The sequence below is a fragment of the Embiotoca jacksoni genome, unplaced genomic scaffold (genome assembly GCF_022577435.1).
Source record: "Embiotoca jacksoni isolate LCO1_2020_lvr unplaced genomic scaffold, fEmbJac1.0.p SCAF_15, whole genome shotgun sequence".
In the NCBI taxonomy this organism is placed as follows: Eukaryota; Metazoa; Chordata; class Actinopteri; family Embiotocidae; genus Embiotoca; species Embiotoca jacksoni.
This window is the reverse complement of record NW_027185285.1, coordinates 9,621,717-9,647,606: the sequence shown is the minus strand read 5'-3', so window position 1 is coordinate 9,647,606 and position 25,890 is coordinate 9,621,717. Positions and strand designations below refer to the sequence as shown.

The 25,890-nt window shown below is 42.3% G+C and overlaps 2 protein-coding genes across 9 annotated transcripts; both read right to left on the bottom strand.

Annotated features, from left to right (window-relative positions):
* Nucleotides 1–1,876: 1,876 nt before the first annotated feature.
* On the bottom strand, nucleotides 1,877–17,281 carry smarca4a (SWI/SNF related BAF chromatin remodeling complex subunit ATPase 4a). Of its 6 annotated transcripts, none has more exons than XM_069149417.1 (34): nucleotides 17,061–17,281; nucleotides 14,994–15,257; nucleotides 14,569–14,701; nucleotides 13,538–13,996; nucleotides 13,265–13,363; nucleotides 12,911–13,166; nucleotides 12,402–12,528; nucleotides 12,121–12,294; nucleotides 11,760–11,933; nucleotides 11,445–11,612; nucleotides 11,301–11,348; nucleotides 11,029–11,159; nucleotides 10,475–10,535; nucleotides 10,268–10,380; nucleotides 9,937–10,084; nucleotides 9,658–9,821; nucleotides 9,468–9,534; nucleotides 9,224–9,334; nucleotides 8,842–9,084; nucleotides 8,604–8,717; nucleotides 7,917–8,024; nucleotides 7,668–7,754; nucleotides 7,529–7,575; nucleotides 7,249–7,415; nucleotides 6,832–6,995; nucleotides 6,139–6,405; nucleotides 5,474–5,551; nucleotides 5,170–5,388; nucleotides 4,806–5,068; nucleotides 4,551–4,656; nucleotides 4,334–4,435; nucleotides 4,063–4,195; nucleotides 3,831–3,970; nucleotides 1,877–3,011 (listed from the first exon to the last, which is right to left on the bottom strand). In XM_069149417.1, the coding sequence occupies exons 2-34, from the start codon at nucleotides 15,213–15,215 to the stop codon at nucleotides 2,979–2,981; spliced, it is 4,926 nt and encodes a 1,641-aa protein (XP_069005518.1). In that variant the 5' UTR covers nucleotides 15,216–15,257; nucleotides 17,061–17,281; the 3' UTR covers nucleotides 1,877–2,978. The 6 variants fall into 6 exon arrangements, with proteins under 6 accessions (XP_069005518.1, XP_069005519.1, XP_069005520.1 ...); XM_069149418.1 differs by lacking the exon at nucleotides 17,061–17,281 and adding an exon at nucleotides 16,755–16,988; XM_069149419.1 differs by lacking the exon at nucleotides 17,061–17,281 and adding an exon at nucleotides 16,814–16,988.
* Nucleotides 17,282–18,421: 1,140 nt separating this feature from the next.
* On the bottom strand, nucleotides 18,422–25,817 carry LOC138198170 (cysteine protease atg4da-like). Of its 3 annotated transcripts, none has more exons than XM_069149414.1 (11): nucleotides 25,654–25,817; nucleotides 24,325–24,558; nucleotides 24,140–24,223; nucleotides 23,827–24,000; nucleotides 22,877–23,174; nucleotides 22,729–22,793; nucleotides 22,178–22,305; nucleotides 21,801–21,879; nucleotides 21,631–21,707; nucleotides 19,599–19,718; nucleotides 18,422–19,359 (listed from the first exon to the last, which is right to left on the bottom strand). In XM_069149414.1, exons 2-11 carry the CDS (start codon nucleotides 24,515–24,517, stop codon nucleotides 19,183–19,185), a joined length of 1,395 nt encoding a protein of 464 aa, XP_069005515.1. In that variant the 5' UTR covers nucleotides 24,518–24,558; nucleotides 25,654–25,817; the 3' UTR covers nucleotides 18,422–19,182. The 3 variants fall into 3 exon arrangements, with proteins under 3 accessions (XP_069005515.1, XP_069005514.1, XP_069005513.1); XM_069149413.1 differs by having other exon boundaries at nucleotides 24,325–24,554; XM_069149412.1 differs by having other exon boundaries at nucleotides 24,325–25,817.
* Nucleotides 25,818–25,890: the final 73 nt, after the last annotated feature.

The following is a 25,890-nucleotide window of genomic DNA, read 5'->3' as shown; positions in this document are numbered from 1 at the left end:
ATGGATCCAGGTATTCAATAGTAGAAGGGGAATTACGATGCAAACATCCAATCCTTAAAAAAAAAAATACTACACATAAAAATACTTGATCATTTATTCAGCACCAGTCCTGTACAACACATTTTCTCTCCAGTGATTGAGAATGAAGCCATCCACCTCTGAGCCCATTAGGCTGCATTTAACAAGAACTGACAAGGAATTTTCAGGCCTCTGCTAAAACTGGGTCCTCTCGGTGAGCGGCTGCGAACGATCAAAGTTTTCTAAACTGTGTCACAGTTAACGTCCAGCTTCCTGACGAGATGCTCGCTGATTATCTCGTGTCCCCTGTTCCAAACACAGCACTGCCCCCATCCTCCCTCTCTCTCCGTCACCGTTTATGAAACGCTGATTAAACAGATGGGTCACTGTGGACACAGAGAAATCTCTGATGGACCCGTTGACTGAAACAAGGGTGCAGGTAGGTTCCTCTCACTGTATTCACCCGAGACTAAAATATACCCCTCCACTACAACTGAACAGCTTTCTATCAACCTCCTCGTGTCACCCTCTGTAAAAGGTTTCTGGTTCTTCCAGTATGTGTTTCCCAACAGTTCTTTTCTCAATCACCACTTTCCTAACAAAACAAACAATATTGTTGGCTGCAACAGTTTTTTTTTTTTGTCCTCCCCTGGAAGTTAAATCAGGTTGTCCCAGATGCAGTTTGACATGTTTTTGGCTTCTGCTCTCAAAACACAGCAAAACCAGGCAGTGGAAGTTTGGTTTCCACAGTAGAATTAGAAGACAAAGACGGAAAGATTTCTGGCGTGATGTGTACATTTGATATTTCAGGACATACTTTTGTTTTTGTGTTTGTTCAGCCATTTATCTTCCTTTGAAAATGTCACCTGCCAGAGCAGGGACACATTTCTGGATTTTTCTGGCTGTCAATGTGGCTGGGGAGTGGAAAGAGAGTGTACCTGAAATAAATATATATATATATATATATATATATATATATATATATATCTTTGGAGAAATTACATTTGGCCATTTCACCTTGGCTCTGGTAGAAAAGTAAGTGACCGTGTTGTAAGGGATATTGCACTTTGATTAGAAAATATAAACCCACGTAGTGAGTCAGCTGCAACTCCCTCGCACTTGGAAAATCTGCTGAGTATACATGAAAAACGTTAGCAGGCAGGCAGAGAAGTCTCAACATTTTGCCGAGAAGCTCATATAGTGAATACATGGTTGAAGTAGTTTACTAAAAGTAATAAACCATTTAAATATTTCAATGAAATGGACAAAATTTTGAAATAGTCTTAAATTGAGAAAACGCTGGTTGAAACAATTAGCAAAATTGAATAGTTTAAATAACCGAGTTGCCAATGGTTAAAAATGGTCACCATTTGCTAAAAATAATGCCTGCATGGTTGAAATAGTTTAAATGCTCCAAAAAGTAATAATTAAATGGTTAAAATAAGCAATCCAAGTTTTAGACTGGATGATTGAGAAACTTCACAGATATGGTTAAAGTAGTTTATGTTAGCTGAAAAAAAACTAAACCTGAATGCTTGAAACATATTGTTGAAATATTTAACATTAGCTCAACAAATTATGGCTCAATGGTTAATATAGTAAACATTAGGCTAAAAACATAGTTGCTAAAGGGAAAGCTAACTGCCCCTACCAATAAGATAACACTATAATGACTTAATTGGTTTGATAAAAGTTAAATTTACATGTTAACATTTTACTAAGCTGAACAAACACATTGAAATAAATAAAACCATTAAAATGGACATATTGAAACAGATTCAAGTGAGACAGCGGGACCTGATAAGTGGTTGACATGACTAGTTTCTAAGAAATGCAAATGAAAACATGACCCCACCGATATAATTAATAGTTTAATTGCATGAAAGTGATATTCTAACAGTGTCAACTTCAGAATCACGTAGTTAAATATCAAAGTTAAAAATAATATCAATTGAACAAATCTGAAACATTAAGTATGGTGTTGCCGTCTGGATACGTGATGTCTGACAGGGTTATGGGGGTGAGACTGAGGAAAAAGAGTGCACTCTTTAGCTTTTTAAAAAAAAAAAAAAAGCAAAAAAAAAAAGCACCTGAGACCGAGAATATGGGTGAAAAAAAATGAGTTAACTGGTTAACATCACCGGTGAGAAAAGGATGGTAGAAGATATAAACAAGCTTTGAAGCATGCAATGACCTGTTCTCAGTAGGCCATCTAGTGGACATATGCGGAGAATAAAAATAGCGAGTGTCGTTAACCTCGTCTATAAGATGCATTTTGGACTAAAAACATTGAAGCCAACCGATTAATTGAGATGCCTTTATTGTACTTTTTGGAATCCAGTGACACCGACACGAGAAAAGGGTCCGATCCCTCCCTCCCCCGTTACATACACAACCTGAGAGGGAGGGGCTGCAGGGTGGGATGTACCGTGATCCCGCTTGTAGTCTTAAATTAAACAGAGATAATAGCGAAGACACACCCAGGTGCATTTCCACAGACACGCACGACATGCATTCAAAAAGGGACTTCAAGGAACGCGGTGACTCCTGATTCACATGTACACTTTGTGTCAACGTAAAAGACAACAAAATTAATACCACTTAAAAAAACAGTTAGCTGTTTTTATGGCCCACGATCAGTCTATAATAATTCAGGCTCTGTCAATTTTCCACTTACAGGAGAAAACAAAAAGGCAAAGAGACACACTACTATTCATACTGGGAAAATGGTTTAAATATGGAAGTGGATGGTTCATAGCTTTCATATTTCATTTTTTTTTTTTATCGTTTTTTTAATTAATGGTATACTTTAATGAGAATACAATTGTCTCACTAAAAATCAGCTCGTCTAGGTAAAACTAGGCCTTTCCACTGGCTGTCTCCCTGCTGTATCTAAGTAAAATATATAAAGTCCAGCCGAGGGCTCAGTGGGCTGTTGGTCCAGTCAGAAGTGGTTCACTTCAGTCCTCATCGCTGCCACTGGCCGAACGCTCCTGACGCAAACACAAAGGAAGCAAAGATTTTGAAATACATGGAGGCTGCAGCGGGAATGTCACCAGGAGTGACCGAGTGCGACCGCATTGTTGTGGCTCAAGTTAAAGTGACCCAGGCACGAGATCTAAATGTGTTCATTTGCAAACATTCATTTGTGTAGAGAAGGTGCATTTTGCTGATGCTGCAATGAATTTGCGTTTTACTTCTACCAGAAGTAAATGCACATACAATACTTATTGAATATTTATCTGCAGCTCAGGTCCAGAGGACGCAAAAACAAAACCAGATTCAATTTAGAAAGACTGAACTGTGAAATATTCCTTTACGATAAAAAACTAGGGCTGTCGCTATTGACTGTTTTCAATATAAATCATTGACATATTCTTTTCATTAATTATTCAGTCAAAATATGAATAGTGAAAATACCATTCACATCTTAATTATTCTAAGGTGATGTCAAAGTCCCTTGTTTTGTCAGACACAAGTTCCATGTGCAAAGATATGAACTCTACAGTAATTTAAGACAAAAAAAAAAAAAAAAAAAAAAAAAAAAAAAAAAAAAAAAAAAAAAAAAAAGCAGTTCATCTGGAACCAGTGAACATTAAGCTATTCTACTATTTGTTTTAGCATTTAGAAAATGTTTAGAAAACTTTTAGAGAATCCTTTTAAAAGTGATGTAATGCTCCACTGTTGAAAGCACTCTTTTATTTGTATAAGAAATATCTTCACATTCAGAATGAGGTCAGGATGCGTTGAGCTTTAAGACATCTGCCTCTCAGTGGGATGTTGCTTTTGTGTGCGCACACTTCTTCTCTCACCTCTTCCTGCTCATCCTCGCTGTCGTCGTCGCTCACCACGGGTTTAGCCCGGGCGCCGCGGCCTCTTCGTCGTTGTCCTTTTCCTCCTCGCTCCCCTTTCTCTTTCCGGGTCAGTTTGATCTTCACCTTCACCGAACGCGCTGATGGGAATCCAAGAACACAAACAGCGTCATGTTTAGAGTACCTATCCCTGCTGATAGTGTAATGGCGTCAGTGCGTTTCTGATACTCACATTCAGATTCGGAGCCTTCGTCTATCTCCTCCTCCTCTTCCTCGCTTTCCTCCCCTTCACTTTCGTCGTCCTTCTCGATCTTCTGTCTGACACTGGTGAAGACGGACTGGAGCACAATGGAGTCCTCGTAGATCTGAGCGATTTTAAAAATAGAGACGCAAAGTTAGAGGGATGTGAAAAAGAACGGCTGACTTTTATTAAGGATTCATTTGAACTTATTCCAAATATATTCCAACGCGGATGAGCAGCGAGTGCTTGCGGCATCGCTCACCAGGGAGCCCTCCAGGTTGAAGATCTGGGCATTCTGACACAGCAGCATCACGTCCTTCTCCAGGTCGTTCAGGCTGCGGTACTTGTGGCTCCGGATCCTCTCCTGATGGAACGGGAGGATAAGCGAAGGCGGCGGTCAGACATGCAGGAGGTGACAAGAAAAACAGAAACAAACCCAGCGACTAGAAAACAATAATGATGTTAGTTTTGATCCTCACTTTGATCTTTCTGAAGTCCACTGGTTTGCGGATGAGCTCGTAATACTCCGGCAGCTCCTTGCGCGAGGGGAGCTGGATGAAGACTTCACTCAGCTGTCGACCATTACTAGCAGAGACAAGGATGTTCTTAGCATGCATCAATACTGAGGCTAAAAGTCCCAATGATCAAATCACACTCCCCCCCCCCCTTTTATATGTTTATTTTCTGCTCATTCAGCCGATGGTATGCTTGCAGAGATACTGTAGTTGTCTCACCCGTCCTTATATTTGATGACGGCGTCAACGATCTTCTTCATCTTCTTGGTGAGGGATTGAGGGTTGGGCGAGAGCTTCTCGGCAGGTGGACGACCGCGTTTCTTTGCTTTCTTCACTTCCTCATCTTTGTCTCGCCCACGGCCGCTGCTGGAGCTGGGTGTGGCCGGGCCGCCGTCATGGTCGCGGTCTCTCTTGCGCTTTCTGGTTGTTTTTTTGTGACGTACCTCCTCTTCAATGTCCTCCAGGTTACCCTCTTCTATGGCCTGTGGTAAAGAGAAATACAGTTCAAGGCTCATTTTATATTGCTTTGATATAAAAAGAAATCACACTTTGATAAAAGCCTAATAGTTGCAACTCCTCCCACCTTGAGCCACTGTTTCTCAGTGAGCGAGTCGCTGTAATCCACCTCCTTCCGCTGGCGTGATCCTCTGCCAAACATTTTCTCCTCTTCCTCTTCGCAGGTTAGCCTCTCGACTTCTGCGTCGTCTTTCAGAATCCAGCTTGGCATATCGTCCTCCTCCATCAGACGAGGTTTCCTCTTCGGGTTGCGGGCCTCTTCGCGGCGTCTGTCGAGGTCCATGCGCTGGAACAAAATCAAGTTGGATTAAAGTCAGATTATAAAACCATAAAGTCTCTAATAACCGATTACTGATTGCACTGGGACGAACCATAAACTGCTCAAACTCCTCTTCACTTCTGGCAATCATCTGATTGACAGTCTCGTCATCGGGCACTTCGTCTTCCTCCTGCGGACAAAGGAGACAGGGTGAATTAGAAGAGGCTGACAGCAGCTCTATGTGGCACCTCAGAGCCAAGTCTCTGAACTAATTACTCTCACTTCAACATAAAACAAATGTAAAAACGACACTCCAAACTTCTATGTGCCTTATGCAGGCTGTGTAAATGTTCCTTGAAAATATCGTCTGTGTTACGTGACTACAGCGTTGCAAATGAATCTGTGGACATTAAAGAAGGAAAAAAAAAGAAAGAAAAGCAAAGGGTCATTTTTGTCAGAAAAGAAAGTCAACAGCAGAAAGAGAAAAGAGGAGCAGGAATAAAGGAATGTAAAGGGGGGGGGGGCAGCATTTATGTTAGTGTGAAGGATAAAGTATCATATTAACCATCAAAGGTTTGTGTAGAAGCAGAAATATATAAAGGAGAAAGAGCAAGTCTGGATTGATGAAAGCTCACAAATCCTAAGAAAGGAGGGAAATAAGAAAAGGAGACAGAAGAAGGAGAAAAAAAAAAAGAAGGAGAGAATGAAGAGGTGCAGCAGCGCACACGTGGATGTGGGTGGGTGGGCGATGTGGGAACAGGTTCAGATCACACCCACCCACGCCCCTCTAGTGCGGCAGCCTCCTCGAACCCCGACCTCGTCCTGTTCCTCGTGCTCCAGAATGGCCTGTAAGAAGGCCCGACGTTCAAAGCCTGAGGACTTCTGGTCGAACATGCCAGCCTGGATGACCTTCTGGTCCACGTTCAGTTTGTACTTGGCCGCTGCCAGGATTTTCTCCTCCACACTGTTGACAGTGCACAGGCGGAGCACGCGCACTTCGTTTTGCTGACCAATGCGGTGAGCTCTGTCCTGGGCCTGCAAGTCCTGTAGGCGTGTGCGCAGATGATTAGTTTCGGTCGGCCCACATACATAAAATATTTGTCTTTCAATTTAGGTAAAACTTGCATTAGAATTTTATGTTACACAACCTAGCAGCTGATGGCGTGCGAGGCATTTAAGGGACATCTGCAAATTGTAGTTTTTACTGGCAGTCTACATGCGAGGTGTTAAGGGAACGTCTGTAAATAGTAGCTTCAGAAAATAACTCTCTCCCTCTTAATTGCATGAAAACTCAAAGATTTGTACCATAATGTGAGATGCAATTTTTTTTTTTTTTTTTTTTTAAGGTGGATGTTATAAAATTGGCAACAAATACAGTATTGTTCAGAAATCTGTATCAAAGCTGAGATATCGGTTCCGGTATTGAAAAATGTTCAAGTGCTAATCAGCCCTATTGTCCACATGAAGTACCTGATGAGGGTTCCAGTCGCTGTCAAAAATGATGACGGTATCAGCAGACTGCAGGTTCAGGCCCAGACCTCCAGCCCTGGTACTCAGCAGGAACACAAAGTACTCCGAGGCTGGGTCATTGAATGTCTTAAGCAGCATGCCGCGATCCTCTGCTTTTGTGGTTCCTGTGGGAATTTTTTTTTAATGTGATAATAGTGAATCCAAATTGTTCTATATGATCAGGTGGCAGTACAAGCTACTCAAATGTTTCTAAACATTGTTTTGAAATTGTGTCATAAGTTTCTGAGAGCTTTAAGAGAACAACCATTTGTTGGTTTTTACCCTTTATTCTATAAATCAGCTATGAACACATTTATATGAACGAGGTTTGGTTTAAGAGAAAAAGCCAAAAGTTAGCCTCGGTCAGAAGTGCCTCACCATCCAGACGGAGGTACTTGAAGCTGCGGTACGCAAAGTAGTCCTCCATGATGGTCATGAGAGTGGTCATTTGACAGAAGAGCAGCACTTTGTGGTTGGTGGCCCTCAGCTTGGGCAAGATGCGATCCAGCAGCTCGAACTTTCCAGAGGAGCGGAACAGGTCAGGGCTGGACAGGAAGAGGGGAGAATTTAGAGGAAAGACGATCCAGGGTGCAACATATATCAACACAATAACGCAAAACAAACATGTGCAACGGACACAACTTCAAGCTTTACGTACCCGGACACGATTCCACCAGAATAACCAAGATGCTCTGAGAAAGACTCCTGTAAAACAAACAAGTAAACATGAATACGTCACCGACATTTTTATACATTTGTCTGCAAAGAAAGATATCGGTGAAGGAAGTCTTTGGTACCTCAATGTGCTGGAACATGTAGGGGTGGTTGCAAATCTTCCTCAGTTGCATAATAGTGTTCATCAGGGTCTTCGTGCCACCTTTACCCTGGGAGGTTTAACAGAAAGGAGTAATAAAGTCAATTGTGTTTAGATATTGAAATAACATTTATTGTACCAAACTTAAAAACTTCCCCAAAATAAAGTTTCACTTTAAATTAAAAAATAATTGAATTTTTTTTTTTTTTTTTTATAAATATCTTTTTCTTACCTTCTTGTCTTTTTCTGACCCATCTGTGAGCAGGACTCCCTTAGCCTGCATGTGTCTGTACAAAACCCTCTGTAGGGCCGACATGTCGCACTTTATCACGTATTCCACCTGTAAAACAAAAATAAATAAAAGAGCTGAGGAGCGCCACCAAATTTTAATAATTATTTAATCTAAACATATATTCACCGATTTGTGTTAATGACTACCACGTGGCAATCTAGAGTGCTTTAAAAACAGAGAGCAGCAAAGTTCAAATAGCCAAGAGTGTGTACAATTGAAAAGGTAAAAAAAAAAACCTGTTGAATCTGTGAGCTAAAATATATTTAAAATAAAAAAAGTATGGAAAAACCGTTCAAATTATTAGCAAAAAAAGTACAGAATTTTTGTTTTTTAAATAGTTATCTTAAAGTAATTTAAAATAGTTGAAACGATTAGCTGGAAGTAATGAAAAACAGTTAAGATTGTTAGCTAAAAGTACGAATTCGGCGCAAATCTGACCTAAACAAAGAAATTGTGCGGAAATAATATTACACCAATGTTCACGTGTATATAATCAAGCGCTGGTTACATCAAACAAAAAAGGTTGAGAAACACTGATTGTTAAAATGTATGCAGGAACAATTAAATTCAATCTTTAAAAGTTAAATTGAATAACAAGCAAGTTAAATAATTTGACAGCAGCCTGACCTTCTCTGGCAGCTGGGCCTCCACTTCTTTCTTGAGTCGGCGCAGCAGGAAAGGTCGGAGCACCTTGTGTAAACGGCGAATGATCAGGATGGTCTCTTCTTCATTCAGGTCGACCTTAACGTAAAAGAAAAGGACGATTACCGGACGATAATACCTGGTATTTTTTTTTTTAGTTTTTAATGACCTCGCGTCTCTACAACCATCTACACTCCACCCAACCAGACTGCATTCTACTCACCTTCTCTCCGGTCATGGCGAAGGGAGCGTTGAACCACTGCTCGAAGGTGCTGCAGCTCTTAAAGATGGTGGGCAGCAGGAAGTTGAGCAGGGCCCAGAGCTCGGGCAGTTTGTTCTGCAGCGGGGTGCCTGTGAGCAGCACACGCCGTGGGGCCAAGTAGTGCGTGTTCAAGACCTGGGTCAGCTTACAGTGGTGGTTCTTCATACGATGTCCTTCGTCCACGATCATGTACTTCCAACGGAGCTTTGGGAAGAAGATAATGTTTTGTACAGAACAAGTTTATGACTGACTGTTTAACTAAAAACAACAGAATGGAGACACTGATGAATGGATCGATACGTTTCCGATGTACGTAGAAGGAAATCCGACCAGTTTTCCTTACCTTTGCTAACACTTGCTTATCTTTAATAATGTACTCGTATGTGGTGAGCAGCACGTTGAACTTGCCACTACGCAAGAGTGGAACGAATGCACGACGAGCAGCTGGAGATCCCTGAAAGTCAATACATTTGCTTTGCATTCATTTTCAATACCAATTCAACAAACCAATTGATGTTGAATGGACTTTGTCGACAGCATGGATTGGACTGAAGCCCTGACACGGTATCAAAGTAAGTGCCACTGACCTTGTAGGAGACCTTCACAACAGACGGGGCCCACTTATCAAACTCATACACCCAGTTTGATAAAGTTCTGAAAACAAAAGACACAAAGAGACGTTTTTACTCCACGACGTGCAGCTTTCTGCACATGCTTTCATTGTTGTGAAGTATTCACAGATCCACAAGGACCCGAGGACGACATGCTCGGACTTACGAGAGAGGTACAATGATGAGGAAGGGCCCGTTGAGGCGCTTTAACTCCATGAGGTAAGTGATGAGGGCGATGGTCTGGATTGTTTTTCCCAGACCCATCTCATCAGCCAGAATCCCATTCAAGTTGTTGTTGTAAAGTGAAACCAGCCACTCCAGACCTTTGACCTGAGCAGTAAACGGTTAAAGTTAGCTTCAGTATTCATTCATATTAAAAACATTTTTTTTTATTATCTAATAATCTTAATGCTCTTCTGATCTTCTCCATGTTGGGCCACGTTACCTGGTATTGCTTGAGCTGCCCATTGATCAGCAGTGACGACTGTTTATCCACTTTCTCAGTGACAGCGTGAGCGACAGCGTAGTAGGACTGCAGGCCTCGGTTGAAACTTGCACTGCTGTACTCATCGTCAACATCCTGCTTGGCGTGTCTGGTGGGAGCAGGAGGAAGCACAAGATGTAGTGAGATATTTGCAAGTGGAGCAAAAACAAAACAAGATACAAAAAAACAACAACAAAAGATACCAAATCAAAGGCACACGTGTGTGTTGTATGACTTAACTGTAACTGATTATAGATAAAGGATGGCGCTGAAAACAACACAAGCATCTTACTCAATGATGTGCTGGACATCCACTTCTGATACGTCTTCGGTGTCAGGGTCAGGAATCTTCTTCTTGTCCTCTGCTGCAGCTGCAGAGGTTTGAGGCTGATCATCGTCTTCCTCCTGACGTCACAAAACAAAACAAGGAGGTCAGACAAAGGTTTGCAATAACTTACAAGTCATCCTTATACTTAAGTTATGTTCAAAAATGATGTACCTCCTCCTCCTCTTCTTCTGAGCTACTTTCTTCACTGTCTGAACGTGGCGCTACTTCATATCTGCAGAGGAACAACACATTTTGATAAGTTTGGAAACATTTATAGAGATGCGATTGGTTTGTTTCTTCTGTTCTGCCGAAGGACAACCATTTATCTGTTAAATCGAGGCTTTGATCAGTCTGAGCGAACATCACAAAACAAGAGCTACGTTCAGATCCACAGTGCACATAAACAAGACGTTCTACTCCCTCTTCAGCGTGTCGATTAAAGCTGACATCGCGTCCTCTGTGCTTCACCCAGATAATGAAGTGCAACTTACCTTAGATTAAAACTAATGTTAACATTGTTAATTTATTCCCAACGCAGTCCCCTGTTTGTAAGCTTACTTAACATGTCTGAGTACCTCATGCAGTCCACTTTGCACTGAACTACTGTGTGATCTGAACGCAGCAAAGGTCTTTTTGCTGAGACCGAAGTGTCCCTTTCTACATCGAACATCTCCCTTGTCAAAGTTTGTCATTTTGTCGGCAGCCCGAGCAGCCGTGCCACTTACCCTGGATTCATTTCCAGCCAGGTCTCCAGCTGGCCAGCCTTCGGTGCTTCAACACCCGTCAGGATCTTTCCACTGTCCACATGAATGACTTTGACTGGCAGGTCACTCATCTGACTGGTCTCATCTAAAGGCTGGAAGAGGCAAGAAAAAAAACAATATGACTGTTAAAAAAAAACAACACACAGGAACACATTAGGATTATAACTCATGACGCCTTACCGCAGGTGATCCATTAATAATGATGAAATTGATATTCTTGTTTTTAAACTCACCTCTCCATCAGGTCCCAGAGCACCACCAGCATCTGTAGTCTCTGGCTTCTGGGGCAGAGGGCATACGAAATGTGTAAGTAAATGTAAAAAAAATACAGTTATAATTCAGAAAGAGGCACATTACAGATAAAAAAAAATATTTACCTTCTTTTTCTTCTTCTTCTTCTTCTCTTTGAGAGCTTGTGCGGCTTTGTGGGCGCGCACCAACTCGGTGAGGTTGGCCACGTATTCGTCCGTCTGCTGTAGCAGATAGGCCAGACGCTTGTCTTTCTTCTGGTCAATGAGTTTACGGTAACCTTCTTCATCTTCAGCCTGGAGGGAGATTCACAGAGGGGTGAGATCTTTGTTTTGGCCAATATTCATACAGGAAACCTTATAGTTTCTACCATATATTTCTGGAATTGTACCCCTATTAGCAGAATTTGACTGATGGGTTTTATATTTGTCAGAAAGTCGCACCATCAGCCTCCGCATTCTCTCCTTTTCAATGCGCTCGTTCTCTTTCTTCTGCTCGCGCTCAGTGTTGGCATGATAGGTGGCGACAGCTTTGGTGGCCTTCTGGATCTTCGCAGTGATGGAGCGGTGGTACTCCTTGAAGTCCTTGGCATGCTGCAGGATGCTGTTGAGGTATTCCTGTCGATAAGACGATACACAAAGTTGTTAATAAATAATTCTGCTGCAACTTAAACCACAACAAAATAAACGGAGCACCCAAACCGGACTCTAGCTTTGTTAAATACAGTCAAGAAAATGATAGAAAACAGACCCCCGCTCGAGACCCTTCACACTCGGCCCGCATCAGCCGTTTCCCACTACGTACCTGGTGCTTCTGGCGACGTTTCCGCTCTTGTTCGATCTTCTGCTGTTTCTCCAGCTTCTCGGTGATACGGGCCTCACGGAGAGACTGCCGTTTGCTGCGCTTGTAGGCCTTTGCATTAAGAGCGGTCTCCAAAGCGGTATCACGACGCATGCAAACCACCACCTCCTGACGCAGCTGTAAGCACACAAAACATGAACACTGTAAGTATCCCACTGGGGAAAATAATGCTGACCTGCCAGTAACGCTGGTTAAAGAACAGAAGGACAGAATTTGATGTCTACCTGTCTCTGGAAGTTAAGCAGCCTCAGGGCCTTGAGCTCGATGTTGGCCTTGGTGCGCAGATCACCAGCCAAGGAGCCCGGCAGGTTCTCCAGCTCCTGTATACGGTGAGCGATACGAGCCTGTAGCCTGAAAAATACATCAAGAAAAAATTATAATAAAGCTCAAATATGAAATTACGAATAAGAACATGCTTTTTAGTTATATTTCATAGCTTTTGATTGCACTGCTGTTTATGTTAAGCCTTGTTTTGTATGCCTCCCTGTTAAGCAGGGCGTTTGTGTAAAGATCACTAGCTTCACGTCTATAAATGCTGCAGTGTGTAGAACTGGTTGATGCTATGTAAAATATAGAATGAAACATGAAACATTTAATATATTAACCTAACAGGGATCCATCCTAATAATGGATGAGAGGGTGGGCTTGCCAAAGCGTGCTGACAAACCTTTTGGCGCACAATTCAAAACTGTGCCAGTGTGTTACTCCACATCCTCCCCAATGTTTTCCTCACCGGTACTCTCTCTCCTGGAGGATCTCCACTGGGTCCAGCCCGCGGGGTTTTTGGATGGGGGTTATTCGGTTCTGCTTCTGGTGCAGCATCATGGGAGGGGGCTGTGCAGGCTGCCCTGGGGACTGAGTCTGAGGAGGCATTACTGGGGAGGCAGCTGGAGGCACAGAGGGAGGAGCGGGAGAGGGTCTGCCGGTGGGCTGAGGTGGAATCAGCTTCTGAGGAGGGTTGGATGGAGCAGCAGCGTTCACCATTGGTCCTAGAAGAGAAGAATTTAGAAGAGATTGCTTTATTTTCCTGCATGTACACATACAAATATGCCAGGCTGATGAAGATAGTGCCAAGAACCAAGTTTACCTTCAGGCCATGGTTTGGGGGGTCCGTTGGTAGGCTGGCCTTGCATACCTGGGGGAACTCCTGCAGGTCCAGGAGGGACCATATTGGGACCTACCATACCTAAAACAAAAAGGTCATGTATTTACAAAAACAATATGTCATCAATAGTTGTTCAACAGCTAAAAACAAACAAAACCAAGATCAGTCACTCGTGATTTCTATTTAGTTGTCCGATATTCAGCATAAGAAATTAACACATTACAAAAACACCCTGAATGGGCTTCCTTAAATTACCGTGTGGTCTATTGTAATTTGCCTGAGCTGGTCCTGGCCCAGCACCTGGTCCACCTCCAGGCCCTGTAGTAGGGGGCATATTGGGCATTGGCTGTTGCTGCATTCCCGGCATGGGCCTCTTCCCCTGCACAGCCATCTGCAGATGCTCTGGTAGGGGCTGACTGCGTGCCAGCATCTTGTAGGCCATGATCTGAGCCCTGAGTTGGTGCAACTGGTTCTGGTTGAAAGGAGTGGGTCCACCTGCACCGCCTGGTCCACCTCCTGCAACAGGAGGTCCACCGGGACCCTGGGGACCCCCACGGTTTTGTTGACCCATAACATGATTAGGGTCCCCACTGCCCTCCATAGGGACCGCCCCCGGACCGGAGGGCCCTCCAGGCATCATGGGACCAGAGGGAGGGCCGTTGGCCGGGACAGGGCTTGGTGCGTGATCAGAGCCTCCTAATGGAGAGGGGTAACCTGTGGGCGGAACAGAGGCATGATGGGTATGGCAAAGATGATTAAGGCTCTGTGTTAAAGAAGTTGAATTACTGTAACAAAAAGGACATGCAGACCATGAGTAGCTCTAAACACAGACCAGAAGGTGAGAATTGTGCATCTCTTGTGTGCCTCCCTCTCACCATTTTATCTTTTTCTTTCTGACTGTGTGGTTTAGTAGATGCAGCTGTCTTTGTTATTGTCTGAAAGGGGAAGCCCCTTAACCTCGCACCCTCCCATTGCCCTGCCCACTGCTTTCTGCTCACACTGCCAAATGAACAGCAACACAAGTGGAGAAACCGGCTGGATGGGTTCAAGTACACACAGACACACATACACCAAGTGGGTCTATCTCCGCATGACTGAACATTCATTTTCTCCTGCATTGAGCATTTCAGCGACAAAAAGACAAGCTTTCATTCGAATCATTCTTCACCCCTGTATATTAACAATATGTCCACAACTCAGGTTATCTGGAGAATATATTTACATGAATGTATAACATGAAAGTACAACACAGTCTAGATAAACTGCAATACTATGTGACATGTTACCTTGGGAATGTTGGTCCATTGGGCTTGGAGGGGGTCCCATCCCACTGAGTCCCCCTGGTCTCATGCTCATACCCTTCATCTGGGCATAGCGAGGGTCATCAGGCATTCCCTTCTCATGCATGGCTTCCATTGGCTGTGAAACGACAGAGAATAACCATAAATGAAGTAAATACAGATGAAGGACAAACACGTCTTGGCGTGTGGGATATAACTGGAACAGATCTCAATATTTTGATTAGGGCTGTCAATAACAGATACCAATCCATGAACAGGAAATTGCAATGTAATAGTTACTGGAACTAGATTTGATGATTAACATAAACTTTTGCTGAATTTAAAGTATATACAAATTAATTACATTTATAAGACTGAATTAAATTCCATTTTAAACCTAAAAGGAATTCATAAATGTTTTGTTTTTTTACTTTGTGCATCTGGTGCATATTGTCCTGAGGATATCCTGAGGGTCCCTGTGGAGGGTGGGGATGTCCAGATCCCGGAGGTCCTGGGCTGGGGCCCATCATGCTGTGGGCCGAGCCTGGCGAGGGACCAGGACTCGGGCCCATCATACTTCCTGGAGATGGCCCTGGGCCTGGGGAGGGACCTGGCCGAGGTGTCCCTCCCATGGGGGGGTCAGGGGTGGACATCTCTCAGTGGGAAATGGGAATGTGTGGCAGCAGCAAGTAACCCTAGTGAGAGATGAGAAAAGTCGATGATCATAATCTGTTTGTGAGAACGTGTGTATATTTGTCTTTATTTAGAAATACATAAAGGTATGTATATAAAATAGGTATGTACATAAAATAGTTAAAAACATTCACTGCAATTTCCCACACACAAATACGATGCCTTCAAACGGCTCGTTTGGTACGACCAAAAGCCAAAACACCTGCAGGTAAATACATTTACAAAGACAAGACCGAGTCAAAAAGCAAACAATCACATTTAGGAATTAGAAATCAAACAATTTGTATGGTTTTTTTTTTGCATGGTAGTTGACACAAATGATCCGCCGGTTATCGGAAATGATCCAACAATTTTGTTACGGATCGTTGATCAGTAAATAGTTTGGGCTCTACTTTTGATAACACTCACACATAACCAGTTTTGCACAGTGAAATCAGAAAAGCAGCTCTTCCTGCAGCCAGGATTACTGTGAATCTTCATTATTTTCTAGGTAAGTGTAGTTGCATGTTGTGTGTTCAAATACGTCGTCTGGCGAGTTGCAAAAATTGTAAACCAACACACAGAAACATTGAACGAGAGCAAACATCTCTTAAAAAACCCACAACAGGAAACTGTTTCTGTTGTCGGGAGGATTTAAATGTCCAATCCTGAAGCCCCTTTAATTCAAATTGCGACGTATGATAAGTCGCCGGGTGTGAACACCATTGAACCCCTCCGTATCTGACTTGTAATCGGTCAAGGCAGACATTTAAAAGAGAGACGCAACTACATCCAACTACAAAACGTAAAATTTGCAGAAAATCACGAGTTTACCCAGAGGAGATTTTAACCGTTACTTCATAGACGAGAGGCCCTATTCAACAAAAACACAAAAATATATAAACCCCGCTGATGGGAGAAATGGGGAGTGTATGAGAAACGGGCGAAAGAACAGGTGCTTAAAGGAAAACCTTGTCAGCAAAAGTTTGTGACTTCGTGTTTTAGAGTTAAAAGCCGGGAACGGTGGGGTTAGCTATTATTAGCATTCCGAGCTAACGTTAGCCGGGCCTGGCCCGGGTTTTTTTTTTTTTTTTTAGTTTTTTAAACAGTTGACGTTATATTCATGTGAAATAAACCCCTCGGTTTCACTTCCCTCGTCCTCGTAACGCGACACCGGTTTGTTCGTCTTCACTGTGTAACTACTTCAGTCGTCCAAAAAACAAAAACAAACAAAAAAAAAGAGCCATTCAAACGCGATGGCGAAGCAACAAAGAAACACAAGCCCGAGTCTGCTAGCTTAAAAAACCGCCTCGACTTTAACACAACAACACAAGCTTTTGACGGGAAGCTAAACGTGCTAAAGCGAGCTAGCCTCGCCGGCCATGCTCTCTCTCTCTCTCTCTCTCTCTCTCTCAGGCCAATTAAGACACACACACACACACACACACACAAAAATGTGTTGTGTTTTTTTTTTTTTTTTTTTTTTTTTGCGAAGATCCTCGAGAAGATGCGGCGATTACGAGCCACGTTAGTGCATCCCTCGCCGCCCGGGCTGATTGATCCAACGCGCCTCCCGTACCCTTGGCTCGGCGCTCCGCTCGTAACACATTTCCCCCAAAAACAATTTTCATTCATTGCACACAGTCGCGCCACAAGCAGCGGTGCTGTAATGTCGATCTGGGTTTTTTTTTTTTCTTCTTCTTCTTCTCTCTTTTTTTTTTTTTTTTTACAAACAAGTACACTTCTCCTCTCGCGGCATTATAAAAAAAAAAACAAAAAAAACACACACCAACTAAATCTTCGCGACAAAATCGTAAAGGACTTACACGAGTGGCGAAAGTCGATGTTTGGGAGTCTCGCTCTCTTTTGGTTGCAGCGTTTCTCGGTTTTCCTCCTAACCCAGAAACAAAGAGCGACCTACCCAGTCGGGTTTTTTTTTTTTTTTTTTTTTTCCTTCACCCCCCTCTCGGTAGATTGTATCGCAGGGATCGGCCTGTACGGCTCCGCAGCGCCCCCCTCCACAGGCTCGCTCGTTCCCCGCATGCCCAGTGAGGACTGCGTTACGAGGGAGGAAAGAAAGACAAGAGAAGCCGGCGGTGGGGGGATGGGAGGCCTAATTACACACGCGATACTGTCGACTAGACCTGCAAGAAATACGGTTTTACAAGCGCGCATTATCAGTATGGAAATTCATTTTTTTTTTAAATACGCGCAAGAAGCCAAACTGAAACCGCGACACGGGAACTGTTGTATCACAATCGGTCGTAACCAGACCTAAACACGGAGCCTGCTTCAAACGCAATATTCAGCTCCATGGGGATTGTTTTTTTTAATTTATATTGTAGATTAATCTTGACAGATACTTTATTGACTAATCGATTTGTTATTCGGTCTATAAAATATAAAATCTTTTTTTTTTTTTTTTTAAGTTCATTACCATATGAAACAAAAACAAACAAACAAACAAAAAAGACATTTTAACATACAAAGGCTAGAACCAGCTTTTCCTTTAACCATTCAGGTAGTTGATGCAGATTATTTGTAAATCAATTAGCCTAATTGATAAATAAAATAGTCTAATAATAGCCTACACTCCTTCCAGAACAAAGATGCCCTTTTATGTTGCTTTTGATGGATTTAAAAGTGGGCAACAGTGTTATATTACATTTCCCCACATAAAGCAGACCATAAACTGCTCTTCATTTACTTTAATGATTGAGTGAAATGCTACTCCACAAGGTTTCGGACAATGTGTGCACATTATTTATGCCGAACACATACACACAGAAATTCAGAGATATAATGCCGCAAATTTGTAGATCTCCACTGTTTGTACTCATTCATTCATTCTGGAGAAAAAAAAACAACTGTCATCAGCACCAACAGAGTCGCCATCTGGATCTCTACAGGAGCATGTGGTGGCTGTAATGGGCCTGACCACTTAGCAGCTCTTTGTTTACAGCTGTGCAGGTGGCTCTGTCATGCCGCCTTGCTTTAAGCTGAACCGCACACACAATGATATCATGCTCACAATCACAATTATAATATAGTGATGCCAGGCTACTGTGATCTTTACCACATTCACCGTGAGCGCCCGAGCATGCTAACGTTGGATGACTGGCCATAACACAAGAACAGATGAGGCTGATGGGAATGCCATCAGGTTTCCAGGTATTCAGTCATAAACTGGTATTGGAATTAGTTTTATTTTTTTACCAATAATAGTGTTAGATGATGATTAAAGTAATACCAACATGATCATTACATGGTTCCCCAGTAATTTTATACAGTAACAAAAAACTTGTTTTAATGAGATTTAATATTAAGAGTATTTTCATCTTCATAAACCATTTGTTTCGATTTAAAAAAATAAAAAAAAACAGCAAAAAAATAATCCAGCTCATTAGAATTATGTCAGTAAAAGTTGTCATTTTCCAGTAAGAGTCTGTTCATTTCACACACATTTCTTTTCCAGAAAAAGTAACTTATGTCATGTGAGTCACATGTTCACTGGAACCCAGTTTTCTAATCCATTCAAAGTGCAGCACATCCTGTCACATGACATGAAACAGTGAGAGGCTGCACATCTCATAATAACACCTGCCTAATGATTGTCTCTGGGTAAAATGCACGATTGTTTTATTGTAAAATTACTGCATGGATTGTTTTATATCTGAACTCAACTTAGAGATGACAACAAAGTATTCTTCATCCTTCAATTCACTCACTTTAATGTAAGCATTCTCCTCTTAAAACAATAAATAACATTACGGATGTGCACAAAACAGCAATAAAAAAATATAGTAGTGTCATTCGTGATACCTGACCAGTTTAAGTCCCTTCAGCTTATTGTGTGTGCATGTCGAGTCATTCTTATTGTCAGTAGTTGCCACAGAGTGTAAATATCATCATTGAACGCCTCTCAGGGCCGATTTAATCTTACTTTGTTCATAAAAGAACAAACTCGTCCATGCTGTTGCAGGTGTCGACTCTTCTCAGTTCGTTCTTCCTCTGTATGTATATGGTGCTGTTTGTGGGCGTGTTGCTTCCCCCCTCCTCCTCTTCCTGACTTTCTGCTTCTGAGAATATAAACATGGGGTAGGTCCCTCCAGATGTGGAGAGAGCCTGCAGGACACAGAGACTGAACAATAACTCAAGCTGTCAAGGAACAGTAAAAAAAAAAAAAAAAAAAAAAAAAAAAATCCATTCTACAAATGATCTTTATGTCATTTTGTTAAATTACATCATGACAAATTCACACCAGGTCTGACACAAAACCTATTACACAGACCAAAAGCTGCACAACAGCATTTTATAAAGTCACAGGTCCCATAAATTAAGACCCAAATACCCTAAACACATACCTCATTAACGACCGCGCACAATGTTTCAAAGTCCCTCTCTCCTTTTGCATAAAATCCTATGGTGCAGCTGGGGTCCATGCGAGAGAAAGACATTTTCCTGGGATATTTACAGTGAAATGACTGCAAGAGGTGAGGAGAGAAAAAAAATGTCTCATTAGATTTAGAGAAAATACTCCAATGGATCCGATGTGGACGTTATTCATCAAACATTTATACTGGAGTTAGTTTACATCAGCGAATGCTAACCAGGGATATTTGTACTCCGGGCGCTACTACTGCAGTTGCCAGGGGGTACATGGAAACATTGTGTACTCATTTGAATAAACACAAATTACTATTTCATAATTTCAAAATCATAATCCTACATATCGAGTCTTCTGTAACACCTGAAAAGTACAGTATGTTTTGCAATTAAGTGCTGTGGACTAGAAGTTTTTTGCTTTAGTCGCTGGTGCAGTTACAAATACGTTTGGAGCAAAAACAAAACAAACAAAAAACAAAACATAACAGGGGGAGTCGGTTCTTGTGCTTCGCTGATCAGCCAATTTGATTTATCTGTGCACACATAACAGAGCATGAATGAGCGGTCTCGAGATCCAGTAGATATGAATAGATCATTCACATTTTTATACCGACATTGACTCCAAAATACATTAATCAACTATTGTCCTATTATTCACAAAGTCACAGTACCATTGTTCCTAAACCCTTTGAATTACTTTTACATCGATTACTATCATGCTGCTTTCATGCAAAACAGAATTCTCGGTGGCCATATTTCATGAGCACCCTGCCAGGCCACCTGGCCCTCCAGATTTGGCCTATCCTCTTTTTTTTTATTTAGTTTTATCATGATACCAGTGGTTACCATGTGCCTCATACCAAGTACATGTATTTTATATAACAATTAGCAGTTCTGAATATGATAGTGTGTATGGTGATTGATTGTATTATGACTGGATGTATACACAGAAATCCCCCACAGTGCATGGAAACAAGTTTAGCAAGCAAGTAAGCAGAGGTGGAAACAGTTGGCTAAAAGTAATAGATGACTAGTTGAAAAAGCTGGAATGGACGAACTGATAAAACGCTATTCCATTAAAATAGATAAAGACTTGACAATGTCAATGTCAAAAGTAACTGATATATGGTCGAGTTTCTGCCAAAGAGTTTAAATTGAAGATCAGCGAAAGTTCAACCAGGAAGCCAATCTTTATGTTTCATTCTTCCTCAGTTCACTCTCTCTCTCTCTCGCTTCTTCTATTCACCAGACTTCGGGCGTTTCGGGTAAACCACTAAAACTTTGCCACAATCTCAATCAACCAATTATTTTGATTGCTGCCAAACTTTAAATCTGTTCTCCTCTCTTCCGCATCAATCAGGTCTGGACCCCGCTGGGTCCTTCCTCCACCACGTTCACCTCCAGTCTTCATACCCAGTTTCCTGCCTCAACCCTTTTAAATCTGATGATATCACAATGGGGTCTAATTGCCAAAGAGTCTCACATCCCTCACACTTCTCTCGTGTGTCTCAAGCTTGACAATAAAACTTAGTATCTGTTCGCTGAAATCGAGTGTCTCCTGATTCATCTCTGGTTGGCATTACATTCCAAAACTTGGAAATCGAATCTGGGTGTCTAGTTTTCCTGTCGATATGTTGCCCCTTTACGTAACCTGAGCTAAAACCTCATCCCTTATGTTTTAGGATTTTAATTTAACCCCAACTTTATGATAAACCCTATGTTTCAATCTAATTCTTATCATTCAACTGCATGAAATTTTTTTTTTTTGGAATAACATCCACTTTTGTATAGTTAATACTTCAGTGTTCGATGACATCAGTTGTAAAATCAAGTCAAATGAACAAACCTGGAACTAGACTAGTGACACTAATAAAAGTGTACTATAGGAGTTCATGTTTTAAAGCTGTGTGAGTACGAGTGGAAACCACTGATTTACATGACTGAGAATAGCTGCTACAGGAGCAAACAAAACAGAAAGCAAAAAAGAAGAAGAGAAACGGTGCCTCTTACCTCTAAGGGAAAGTTCCCCTTTGTTACATCCACTGTGGGCTGAGAGTAGTGAGGGTCCAAGTACAGCAGATGGTCATCTTTTGCACAGCAGAGCCAGAGCAAAGGAAAAGAAGAAAATGAAAGGACTGACATGAAACAGCTGAGCACAACACTCTCGGTATCGAACGTACCCTGGAAGCCAACGAAATACAAAGAGTGCTTTGGTTTGCCGCCAATGATCCCAATGCAGCACTGCAACATCAAGAGTTCCTGTGGAGGAAAGCACAAGGTCATTTATCATTGTAGTTGCAAAAAAAAAAAAAAAAAATTCATGTTTGGCTTGTTCTCCGCTTCTGAGAAGGGGAATCTGTTCAAACCACAGAAACTCAAAGAGGAAGATATTGATTTTTACAGAAGTGTGCAACCACAGTGCAACAAGGAAGAGTGAGTCCTGCCATTAAAACACTGTAATGTGTTACTTTTGCACCGTGGAACCCCCACAAGGACCCCACTTTGAGACATTTCTTCATAAACTACTTGTTAACAGATGAACATTTTGTACGACTACTTTGACACAGGTGATGTAGGAGGGATTGAGGTCTTGTCCTCCGAGCCGAACAGGAACCAGGATGATAACGGACTTCCAGGTGTGAGGGATGGGCCGCTCACACAACCTCCTCACATCCCGCAAGTAGACTGAACACATAAACAGTGGAAACGATATTTACAGGCATGCACGCATGACTCAATGAATCCTCTCAGTTTCAGTTCAGGCAATTTCATTTTTAAACAGAGCAAGCATAAACAGACGGGGTCAATCTCCGGTCTACCGATCAATACAGTAGTTTTCCCTCTGCTGCTTTTACCGTGGAATCCAAGATTTAGCTATGCAGGTTAATACATTTACTGAGGGTGAATAACATCTTCTGCTAAACTTTCTAAATAAAAGAAAAAATAATAACCGGTAAATTGAATTGTCTCTTCTGCTCAGTAACACAGAGCAATGTCTAACTAAGCACTGATACACCTCTCTGCTTGCACAGCTGTGGGGGTTTTGACTGATTCTGAGCACAAGTCCTTAAAAACAGAGAAAATCCTCTGATGACAGAAAATACTCACTAGTGCAATCTTGTGCAACATACACAACTAGGTTGGGAAGGTCCACTGAAACTGCCACAGCTTTCCTGAAACAAAATGACGAATGGTTGAAGCCCAATGAACCAATTGGAGGGTAACTGGGGTGGTAAGTTATCACTTTAGGACTCACCGGATGATATGTGCTGCAATCGATGGGCCGTACCAGTCCCCGGCCTTCTTCCCTGAGCTTTTGCCCAACTCCACCAGCTGATGGATCCCGAAAGGGGCTGTGGGGCGGTCTGCAAACCAGGATACAACCCGTCTGTGCGTAGGCTCCATGGGTCTGTCCAGGAGGGAACCCAGGCTCAGTTTTCGACCCCTCTTAGTCACCCCTTCATTTAAATTCAGTCCACGCGCTGCACTGCCTGCAGGGCGAAGCAGTTCCATGTCATCTTTGACCACACGGTGGCTCGCAGACCAAGTCCAATCTGAAAAAGATACAAAGAAGGAAGTTATACGATTATTGTGAACCTTGTTAACATGGCCATGTGTTTTTTGTGTGCTAGAAAACATATGATGAGTGAAAGAAGCTGTCAACACCATGGCTGAGAATTTCTGGTGTCACAAACTTAATGAACCAATCTAGTTAAACAAGCAGTCTTTCCATATCATCGAGCTGCCGGTGAACGGCGAACGGGTGCATGGAGATTTAAATCTGAGCCACTTTAAGACATTAGGGTACTTTTTTCTTAAAAAAACATCTAAATATGTAATTAAGATAAAAAGAGATGAGGTTTAACGGGTTTAATCGATGCCAGGAGAAGGACTTTAAATGAATAGAGTCCAGACACCACACGTTTCAAAGACACCATGCTTCGTATGGACTTATCAGATCAACTGTGGATAGACTGTATTTCTTTAGTGATAAAAAAGCATTTTTCCCATTTTTCGAAACAGAGACAAAATCAGAATATGTTTCTGTCGTTACGGCTTTCCGCCTTACTTCCCCATTGGAATACATTGGTTATAAGTTAACAGGAATTTGGCCTCTCTAAGGTCAGACAGCTCCTGTGAAACATGTCTATTCACTCTGTCACTGGACTGTGCAGGTGGCACTGCGGTGCGCATGCGTGTCGTCACCTGGTGGCATGAGGTGGAGGAGGAGGCCTTGAGCCAGCAGCATCTGGCCCGTGCGCAGAACACAACCCCACCCGCTGTCGGTGGTCAGAGAGCAGCCAGCCAGCTGAGAGAAACCCCTTCTGTAGGTTAGCCACAGGAGGGACAAAAAGGAGCGACGGAAACGCTCTCTCTCCCCTGACACAGGTACAGAGCCTGAATTAAAATTGTATTCCTGGCTTTTACATTCACATGAAATAGATCATTTCAGCAAGTGTGAGGGCCAAATGCTCGACTGGCCCTCTTAGCTTTGCTGGACCAAGAGAGAACGCCTCACCATCATCCTTGAACTCGTAGGACTTTCCCAGCATGATCACAGGGGAGCTCTTGCTGAATTTGGATTTCTGCTTCAAGGACCAGCCTGATAGATAAAAAAAAAACAACAAAAAAAAACCGTTACATTTCTCAACACGCAGAGAACAAACATCTGCTCAGTCACAATAAAATACAGCTTCAACTAACCATATTTGACACTGTTCCACGCCGAGACCAACTTAGATTTGAGCTTTCCTCTGTCCTCTGCCTCCTGCTCATCCTTGCCTCCTTCTGGGCACTGAGGCCCGGCAGGTTCAGAGGAGAGGAAGATCCAGTCGTCCATGTGGTCATCAGCAGCAGACCGGCTGCCACAGCGAGCAGAGGAGGTGCTCGGATTCATAACAACGGAAGATGACCACGACTGAGCGGGAGGAGTTCTTCCTTATCGCCATAGCAACCAACATAGATACAGTAGTGCCATAAAACAACACAGACACATTACATACATGTGAATGTGACACAAGCGGCCACGTACAGTCCATTATATTATTTATTCTTGCAATAAACAAGCTCTGCCTCAGCATCTGATTGTTGGTAGACGTTAATTCTCCGTGACAGTAAGTAAAGGGAAAACATGTGACTGTACCCTGTGACTCAAGGAATTCCAGATATGTGAATTTAACTGCAGCAGGAGAGATTGTCGGTTTCCCCACCAACAATTAGCCTGCTCCCTCGAAAAGGCCACATTTTAGAAAACACTGCAGGCTGGTGGCAGCATGCAGCAGTCACGGTATTATCAGCACGAGGTACTTAAAGTATTAGAATTACTCGCACTGCAGAAAAATGCCCCCTGTGACATCATGTCAGCCTACTGCATAATTAGTGTGTGAAAATTGTTGCATCGACGTATAAGCGGCATTTTGACCATTGCAGCTGGTTGAGGTGGAGCCAGTGGCTCCCAAACTGGGGGTCAGGCTCCTCAAAAGGGCCACAAGAAGGTGTTGGACAGAAGAAAAAAAAAGTTCTGGGGGACAAATTTACATTTAATTTTCGTTTTTAAAGAAAATCTGGATAAAATAAGGTTAATGTTTTTAAATGTAAACATATAATCTGAAAACAAAAAACTGCGTCAGAAAAATGTGAAACTTGTCATACTTCTGTCTGAAATGTGGTGAAGTAAAAGTTGAAGTGCAGTCAAAGTAAACTTACTTACTTAAGTACTGCACTGGAGTACATTTATTTGGCTTACAGCAGATTTCCACCACCTACTGTAACAAAATGTCTGGCTAAAATATAATTTTCATTCCATGTCACAGCAAAACTTGTACCAAACACCTTTATTAAAAAATTATGAGAAAAATGTAATATATATATATATATATAGCATATATTTCAAATGCATCACATTAGATACTTGGTGAGTGATTTGAAATGATAGAAAATTAACTTTTCTTAATCTCCTGGCCATTACAAAAGGAGAACACGGTGGCCATTACAGTCTACACCTGCATTTACTGATAAATCAATCACTTTTACCTTCATTGCAGCGTCGTCATTTTGCCTCCTTTAATTAGAAAAACTTAGTAAACTGATAAAAGTCACTAAAGATGACCGTCGGATTTCGTTTTTTTGCGGTCAGCTGTGTTCGGTTACCCAACTCTCCAAACCGCAGCAAAACAGCGAATCGATACGCACTTCCTGTTTATACCGGTCACGTGTCGGCTCTGCTGTGATTGGTCAATAGACGACCAATGAAAGTGAGGCCAAGTCTTG